Source organism: Cebidichthys violaceus, unplaced genomic scaffold (genome assembly GCF_023349555.1).
Source record: "Cebidichthys violaceus isolate CVI_PGR_0920_01 unplaced genomic scaffold, fCebVio1.0.p SCAF_15, whole genome shotgun sequence".
NCBI lineage: Eukaryota > Metazoa > Chordata > Actinopteri > Perciformes > Stichaeidae > Cebidichthys > Cebidichthys violaceus.
In genome coordinates, this window is record NW_027176318.1 from 9,928,356 (window position 1) to 9,936,796 (window position 8,441).

An 8,441-nucleotide genomic window follows, 5' to 3' on the forward strand; every position below is an offset into this window, starting at 1 on the left:
GGAACCAGCAGGAGAGGCTTGCTGGGTCGAGTGCTCCCTTTACAAAAGGTTGAGCTTCAGCTGTGCTGCTGTGTCACAGCCGGCCTGCCCACTAAGTCAATCCTCAGAGGCAGTAGAATTGGATAATATAATTGCAACAAATGGACACAAAATACCTGTTTATTTGTCCTACTAGAGGTGGGAAAGACTGACTGACCAAACTGATTACAATCTAGTTTAAATGCATGAAATTGTGCATCAAAGTTATACTAGTAGGAGGCGGTGAAGTCCTCTTTCCTTGAGTAAAAGTAGCAAAACCAGTGTAGAAATACAAGTAAAAGTCTATACACTACTTGTATATACAAAAGTCAAAGTTGAATTAATTTACATGTTAATCAAGTTGATATCATACACTGTCACAAGACCCCACTGCCACACTATCATGCAATGGTGCCACTGTGTGGAAGAAAGCTGCACACACAAGACCTGCGCTGACTTTACGTAACAGCAAATCTATTAGATACACGCACAATCAATCAAGGTTTCCAACTCATCCACCTCAGCCTTCTCATGCAAACATATAAGAGAAATAATAGACCACTAAGAGCTTTAAGATACTTTCAACACCGTCATTTAAGTAATGGTTTCCAGGTCTGCTAGTGCCGTAGCCTCATTCTACTGGATTTAATTTGATGCTGCATTCGTTAAACAATGATCAAGAGAGATTTGTAGAGAGTTGTAGCCTGGTCGATATATGAACTCTTGCCATCCTAACACCACATCTATTAGCTCCATCTAAAGCAGCAAACAGGGGACATTTTTAAAATGCATAACTCAAAAGATCGCTACATCCAAGTGCATCTATATGTGAGGCTTAGCTGGACTATCGAGGCCATCCTGGTGATTTAGAAAACTTTTTGTTTTGTTCAAACTCGATCTTTACTCTTTACCCTCCTCTAAACAGCTGATTGTTTATGACAGGGAAAGATAACGGATGATCAGCGCAGGGCAATAAAAAAACGCGATGACACAATAGAGAGTATATCATGCCGAGACAAGTTATGGCAGGTACTGTCATTCCCTATTTCACACCTGCGAATACTGGACTATATTGGCTGTGGGAGATCTATAAAGACAGTACTTAACTGGATTTATGAAGAAGTGGGTTGTGGATTCAGATATTATCGAGAATATAAATACTGTGCTTTTGGTCGAAAGTGGCAGTTAAATTCTTTGTGGACTTTTACCCTCAGACCTTCACCATGGTGAGCCACAGCCCAGCCCGCGTTGTGCTCATGTTTGTTGGATTGTTCGCCTTTTTAGTCTCAATCACGCTCAACTCTCTGTCAGGATTTGGTGCTAAATCAGGTGACTATGTGTCATATAAATCAAATCAGCTGAAGGTTTAGTAAAGGCATAAGTAATAAACTATGCTCATCTCGTTACAGGTGTTTTCAAGCAGCGCACAGAAGATGTGACACTCAAGTACACAACACCCATCACTCCTGCTCAGTGGGCTCTGTTTGTCTGGGATTTCATATATTTCTGGATTTTTGCCATGTTTTTATACTTTTTAGTGGGGCTCTGTAGAAGGTAGCACCATTTGTCATATTTTCATGCATAATTTACAAAAAGACAATAATGCTTAACAGCTGCATCATACCGTATAACTGTGCCTATTTCTTAATGCATTAATCTCATCCTGTTGAATTATTGCATGCAGTAAATCACTCCACCTAGTGCAGAGGTAATTTAGTCTTCCTCTGTGCAGTCGTTTGCTCTTCAACGTCGCAGATTGCTCCGGCTTTCTATGAAAGAGTCTGATTATTTCCCCAGGGGCACAATTTGTTTGCTGCGATGCGTTTTCTCCCACAAATAAGACAACATTATTCTTTCTCTCCGCAGGAGTGCTTACGACTGGATGTACACCATGCCTGCAGTGCTACCCTATGGATTTCATGTTTCTATCATCATCAATATTTGCTTGAACATTACATGGTTGTTTCTGTATGACAGAGAGTAAGTGTGCGAGTTCAGGTTGGCCACCCAAATATGGTCCTCTATTTCTAAAAACATGAGTATTTGTATTTTTTGTGTATAGGTTGTTGCTGCCAGCGCTGATAATCTCCACACTGATGACGCTCAGCGATTACATGATCCTGTTTTTCTCCTGTCATGGACTGAAGGTCTATGGAGCCTGGTTGAACAAATATCACAACGTAGACCTCTTGCTCATCAGAATATTGGTAAAATTATATCAAAGGCCTTTTTTCTGTGTATGGACTTTGAAATATATGATTTTTTTTTTTTTTACATCTCTAACCTGGCTTCAAAGGGAATAACAAGTTTAAAAGGAAGGAAGTCTCTGATTTACAGGCACTGTAATTAAAAAGCTTGTAAAAGCTTATAAATTCACGCATTGGGCAACGAAATGTGCCCTTTGGAGTGATTAAGAAGACATTCTTTGTAGGTTACAATTACAGAGTACATGTTTTAGTAGTGGCCTGCACCCGTGTACATTTTAATCTTTACTGTAATTTGACATTGCTATATGATTTCCCTCTTGTTGCATATGGAAACATCATGCTATTCCTAGAAAAGATCATCCATATTTACGTACAAGCATAAAAATGATCTGTGAGGTGTGACCTTAAGAGCAACTTAGAAAGTTGTAATTGTAAACTTTACCAGCCATATGCTGTCCCTGTCCACTGAAAACATTGCATCTCTAAATTTGGAGATTTAGATTGTTTTTGTTCAACTGAAGGATTACGTATTTATTTACGGCTTGAGAAAAGTCCTTAAACTAAATAAGATATTTTAAAAACTCATGGGAGTCTTTATGCTTAGATAAGCTGGCTGTAGCTTGGTACTGTACAGACGTGAAAGTGGCTACGAGTTTTTAACTTTACCTTTAAAGGACACATTTTTATCACTCACTTGCTGGCATTCCATTTGTTAAATCCCACTGCAAACCGCTGACACACTATAAAAGGTTAAAGAAGTCAGTCACGGCTCCATCACCCATATCTAAAGAGCCAATTCTCTCCAAAATGCCCTGTCTGACCGGCTGTGCAAAGTCTGTGCACAAGGCGACTGTGGCCTGAGATTAGGAGGTGAGAAGCAGCCGAGTTCGGCTGTAGCAGAAACCCCGAGATTGGTTTCCAGTCCCTCCTTGCCTTGCACTTAACATTAAAGAAGAGGTAGATAAAGCCACATGACTGACCGGCATCCAGTACAGTAAAAAAGGTTTAAAGCTGTAAGAAAATCTGCCAAATACTTCAGGATTAGAATATTGCCTGCTGCCATAGAAGCTGGTCGTAGCTGTACATGCTTCATGAAGTCTTCTTTCATTGTGTTGAATCAGGTGCAAAATGGATTCGCAGTATATGCAACCTGGGGGACCCTCTCCACTCTGCTGAACCTGACTATATACTTGCAGCATAAGACAGAAATATTCAGATGTGACTGTGCAATGCTGTCACTGCTGCTGCTTCTGATGGAGCTGTTAGCCTGGTGAGCCTCACTCCCTGCTGCGTTCTGTCGTTTAGCTGTCTCCGTTTCCTTCTTCCCCTGAGAGACGCTACGCGAGCAAAGGGACCTCAATCTTTTGTCTCCGTCTCCGTTTTGTTCCCCAGGTTTCTGTTAGAGAACTTCTACCTTGACGAGCACGTGCGTTACATTGTGACCATCTACCCTGTTGTGATCCTGTGGTTGACCGGCACCCTGAGCAATTCTGGCTCTCCTGAAAGTCAGGCTTACATCTTTGCAGGTATTGTTTGAGATATATTAACACCACACACATTTTCCAATGTAGTTTTTGTTGTTGTTGCTATTCTCTGTTTATTGATTCATACAGATATATCATCTCCTTTTCCCTCATCAGCTTTTATCTTGGCTATTTCCTGGATCATCTTCGTGGCACGCATTGCCCTGGTCGCATGGAAGAATCACAAACGGCCGCTTTACAGTGACAGTAGACCCAATATGTCACCAGTGGAAATAGCCTTGACACAAAGTAAACTCTTTTTATGAATACGAGCCAAGAGTGAACTAATGTAGCAATAAAAACCAACGGTCTGCGTTAATACTGCAAAAATATGGAAACCAAGAAAGAGCTTTTTTAACAAATAAATGACAAAATGGAAGATAAAAGGAAGTTCAAGGATTTTTTTTAAATCATACACTGAACAAATGTTGGGTTGATGAGAATATTAAGAAAGAGTCATGAAGTAGATTACATGTTTTGAGGCACAAGGATATCAAAAGAAAATAATTGTAAAGCTAAATAATGGCAAATAGGTTTCTTCCAAGTACCTCCAAGTTTCTGCCAGTACCTTATTCTTCACACACAAATACACCAATCAAGTAATCAAGTGTAATCAAAGAGGTACCATAAAATGGAACAGCACATGCAGTCATCCAAAGTCCAATACATTAGATTGTGAAAACTCACAGCTCTCTGAGCTGTAGTCAACCATCATGGTGGGGTTCCAGATGTCTCCCCTCTCTGTGAAAAACGGTAACCATGAAGTGATGCATGCTGGGAGTGTCGCCCTGGCTGTCATTGCTCAGGTGATCTCAGACATCTTCTTTAACCTGGCAAAGGACAGCAACGTGCCCAACGGTGAGTGACTCCACATCTACTGAATACTTCAATCATGTAATCATAGCAGACGTTCATATTCAGAGCATGAAAATGTGAGATTCTGTTTTCACTGAACTCCTCTCAATGGTTTAAAGTGTGTGTGTGTGTGTGTGTGTGTGTGTGTGTGTGTGTGTGTGTGTGTGTGTGTGTGTGTGTGTGTGTGTGTATATATATGGTAATGCCACTTTAGCTCATCACTCTCACAATGTTGATGAATTTTTTGTGTAAAATTTGTGATAAATAATACCTAAAGAGGTTTATTTAGTCAAGAATATTTCATTTTTAAACACTTCTTATTGAAGGACCTTTGCCCTGAAAGCTATTGACCTGAATGGAGGCCAATGAAACTAACTAGGACATATAAACACACACACACACACACACACACACACACACACACACACACACACACACACACTTCACTATCTAGACTGATCTGTAACATAAAATATAATATGATGTGTTCTGTTTGACAGTGCTTTTAGGAGGGTGTATGTTTAAAGTGAACAAACACACTGATGTATTATCATATACTGTACATGCCCTATAGCTACAAGGTGTCCCTGTATGGGAAGTTCTCACGTATCTTCACCAAGAATCAGTGATTGTTTACTTCTGTCTTGGCCTTCAGCTCTGTTTCAGACCTCATCCAGGAATGTGACTGAGACCTTCCCTCTGGAGGTGACGATGGACTGGTGGTCTGACAGTTACTGGGTCATCGTTGACTTGTGGTCTAAGGCTTGGCTCTTGTACGCAGTGGTCAACCTTTTCAAAAGGTAGCTTGAGTGGTGTCTTAACACAATGCAAGGATATAATGAACTTATGTCATCATTCTTAAGATTTCAGTTATTTGGCGATAACTGTGTGGTTTTATACTACAGGTCCCAGAATTCTCGGGGCAGCAAACACTTTTTGATCTTATAATATACTATCAGAAATTCAACAGAATGGTACCTGGTGTATCTGTTTACAGTGCAATCAAACAAACTCATGTTGTGGGCAGGCATATGTAGGCAGCTTGAATCCAAGGCGGGAATGGCGGACTCCGTCGCTATAATGAAAAACACTATATAGAAAGATAATTACAGAATGTAAATACATTGATTGGCTATTGCAGAAAAAGTTCTGACCGTAAAATGAATCAGTTTGATTTAATAAAAACCTTGAGGATTATAACTCTGATGTGCTGTGTGTGATCATAGTTCAGCGTTATTGTTCCATCTGCAGAAATGCCCGTGGTCCGGATCTCCACCCCCCAGTATTTTATCTGATGTGGACCATGGTTAACCTTGCAAGGATGTGCAGGATGCCTCTGTGGGACAGACAGTGAGTTGAGCCAATTCTCTTGTAATGAAGCTCACACAACTACAGCAAGAGGAAGTGTGTGTGCGCACAAGCAATAAAAGCTGCTGTCGCCTTCTACAGCGATATACTTGGAGCCGCCATGCTTGGGTGGATCCTCCCAGTCCTCAGCTTCTACATGCTGTACGTGTCCTACTCTAACCTCAACAAGCACAAGGCCTGGTTAGCCATTTACAACCCTCGTGTGATCTTGTGGACACGTTATCTGGTGAGGACGCTCATTTACTAAAAGACATGTCCAAATTTAATACTTTAAGATTTCATCATCATTCGTTTTTTTAAACAAATGCATCTGTATTATCATTTGAGCAGACCCAGAATGGTTTGGCAGTGTTTGCCTGGTGGTCTCTCTTGAATGCTGTGGTGGGTCATGGCATCGTGCTCAAGTACAAAGCCTGTGTGCCGGACCCCCTGATGAGCACCGTAGTCCTCACCACAGTCTCCTTCTGCACTATAATATGGTAAGGGCAGAAGAAGTGGAGATGTAAAGGGATGCCTAATATCGGATTTAGCCCTTTGTTCGTAAAGCAAAATCATCTAAAAAATGTTGTTTCAAAGAAATGACTGAAAATGTTGCAGGTTCATCCTACAGAGCTGCCTGTTCGCCAAATACATGCACCACACATTCAGCGTTTACGCCATTCTCATCCTGGGCCTGGCTGCAATGTTCACCAGAAGCTATCGTTTCCATGATCTCGCCGAAAACACAGTGTATTGTGGTGAGATGATGTCACTTTAGGGTGCAGATGCACATTTAACAATCAAATCTGTCTTCTTCTTTTTTTGTGGTTCACTCTGTCCTCTCTTATCTTTAGGTTTCCTTATGCTCCTGATGACCATCATGAGCTTGATCCACTTAATCTCTGCATGTTTGCGCAAGGAGAAGTCAAGCAAACCCGAGACAGTGTGGCACACTGACCTCAGAACAGACAACGCCGAGCCACCTCTGCAAGATCTGAGGTCACGTGGTGAAAGAAAACAATCAAATGAATCAACTCACGTCAAGCAGGTGTGCACTTTACCTTAATCACCAGAAGGGGGCAGCATATATTAGCTTCGCACTGAGGATATGACATGACAAACATCGCTCTGCTGCGCCAGAAGATGGCACAGCGGTTCAGGCTACACATTGAGCAAATGATTCAATTTCATCAATTCAAAAAAAAAAATCCCAAACACTCAAAACACATTAAAAAGATATTATCCAGTGTGGTTCATAGTTTGTTTTTTTAGGCCAAATTTGATTTCCCTCTTTGTTAAAATAAATAAATAAAACAAACTAATGCACCCTAGTATAAATTGAAACACGGCCAAAAACATAATTGCTTGTTTTGTTTGTTTTTTTAAAACCCATGACGATGACATTTTCTAGATTGGTGGACAAACAAAGTTCATTGAAACCCTGCGTGACCTCTCCCAATCCCTCTCCCTCTCCCTCTCCCTCTCCCTCTCCCTCTCCCTCTCCCACTCCCACTCCCACTCCCTCTCTGCGTCTCGCGCCGCGTCTGTGACGTGAAACAGCAGCGATAATCACACGCCCAAGTTTGCAAGTGCCCTCTAGCTCGATGCGGCTCTAAAGGACGGAATATCAAACGTGTCCGATGGCTGTGAGCACGACCTTTGATGAGGATGCCGAGCTGAATAGAACCCAACCTCAGATGAAAGCATTGGAGGGAGAAACAAAAAGACAATAAGGATACAATGAATGTCTCTAAGTGATGGACGTGGTGACCACACAGCCCAGTTTGTTTTCACTGGAACAAATAAAGAAATGTGATGCAACATGGTCTTTTTTCCCTTGAGAACCATAGATTCATTTACAACAAATAAGCCATAATGTTGCTTTTTGCTGCTGTTGGTGAAGTGTCATTATGGTGTTTACAGACAGACATTAGATTATAAAAAGCGCCCTCTGTTGTGGGTGGATGTCTGTGGCCCGGACCATAAACTCACACTGGATATTTATTTGACGGGCCCCCCATTTGAGGGGAAATTCTGCAGAATGTTATTATCTTCATTAGGCTTCATAATGCAGAACTGATTTGCTTTCAGGGTCGTCGCAGAAAGAGCACAGTGGAAAATCACTAATTAGGAATCAGATCACTGTAATTTAGTTTTGTGTACATGTTTGCGTAAGTAATTCCGCTTCTAGAGACATTGATTTTGATGCAATATCACACTCACGCTGCAGTACATTAGGAATTACAGAGCTGCCTGCAGCGATGAGATTGTGGCTCAATATGGAGGATTCAAGTTAGATTTAAACATCTTTTCCAATTGATAGGTTGATTGGTTTTAAATTTGAGTATTTTCTCATCTTCTTTGTCTTCTATGATGACACACTGAATAATGGTTTTGGACATTTTTTTGCACAGTATTTTGATAATTGATTAATCAGTTAAATGCTCAGTGTGTAGGATTTATGGGGATTTATAATAATCACCTGAAACTA

General features: G+C 41.0%; 2 protein-coding genes across 4 annotated transcripts; both read left to right on the forward strand.

Annotated features, from left to right (window-relative positions):
- Window positions 1-1,028: 1,028 nt before the first annotated feature.
- On the forward strand, window positions 1,029-4,134 carry LOC137871869 (uncharacterized). 2 transcript variants are annotated; one of them, XM_068709919.1, is made up of 8 exons: window positions 1,029-1,140; window positions 1,233-1,347; window positions 1,428-1,572; window positions 1,885-1,998; window positions 2,081-2,225; window positions 3,347-3,495; window positions 3,618-3,751; window positions 3,866-4,134. In XM_068709919.1, exons 2-8 carry the CDS (start codon window positions 1,242-1,244, stop codon window positions 4,012-4,014), a joined length of 942 nt encoding a protein of 313 aa, XP_068566020.1. In that variant the 5' UTR covers window positions 1,029-1,140; window positions 1,233-1,241; the 3' UTR covers window positions 4,015-4,134. The 2 variants fall into 2 exon arrangements, with proteins under 2 accessions (XP_068566020.1, XP_068566017.1); XM_068709916.1 differs by having other exon boundaries at window positions 1,029-1,347.
- Window positions 4,135-4,409: 275 nt separating this feature from the next.
- LOC137871868 (uncharacterized) lies at window positions 4,410-7,771 on the forward strand. Of its 2 annotated transcripts, XM_068709915.1 has the most exons (8): window positions 4,410-4,606; window positions 5,259-5,403; window positions 5,855-5,953; window positions 6,053-6,197; window positions 6,302-6,450; window positions 6,569-6,708; window positions 6,805-6,998; window positions 7,511-7,771. In XM_068709915.1, the coding sequence occupies exons 1-8, from the start codon at window positions 4,462-4,464 to the stop codon at window positions 7,517-7,519; spliced, it is 1,026 nt and encodes a 341-aa protein (XP_068566016.1). In that variant the 5' UTR covers window positions 4,410-4,461; the 3' UTR covers window positions 7,520-7,771. The 2 variants fall into 2 exon arrangements, with proteins under 2 accessions (XP_068566016.1, XP_068566015.1); XM_068709914.1 differs by having other exon boundaries at window positions 4,411-4,606; window positions 6,805-7,771.
- Window positions 7,772-8,441: the final 670 nt, after the last annotated feature.

Bases quoted from the DNA above. Each gene is read 5' to 3' on its own strand.
- LOC137871869 (XM_068709916.1), top strand. From the start codon at position 1,242: ATGGTGAGCCACAGCCCAGCCCGCGTTGTGCTCATGTTTGTTGGATTG. The intron at 1,999-2,080 runs GTAAGTGTGCGA...TTTTGTGTATAG, and splicing joins TTGTTTCTGTATGACAGAGA to GTTGTTGCTGCCAGCGCTGA. The intron at 3,752-3,865 runs GTATTGTTTGAG...TTCCCTCATCAG, and splicing joins TCAGGCTTACATCTTTGCAG to CTTTTATCTTGGCTATTTCC.
- LOC137871868 (XM_068709914.1), top strand. From the start codon at position 4,462: ATGGTGGGGTTCCAGATGTCTCCCCTCTCTGTGAAAAACGGTAACCAT. The intron at 4,607-5,258 runs GTGAGTGACTCC...CTTGGCCTTCAG, and splicing joins GGACAGCAACGTGCCCAACG to CTCTGTTTCAGACCTCATCC. The intron at 6,198-6,301 runs GTGAGGACGCTC...TCATTTGAGCAG, and splicing joins TCTTGTGGACACGTTATCTG to ACCCAGAATGGTTTGGCAGT.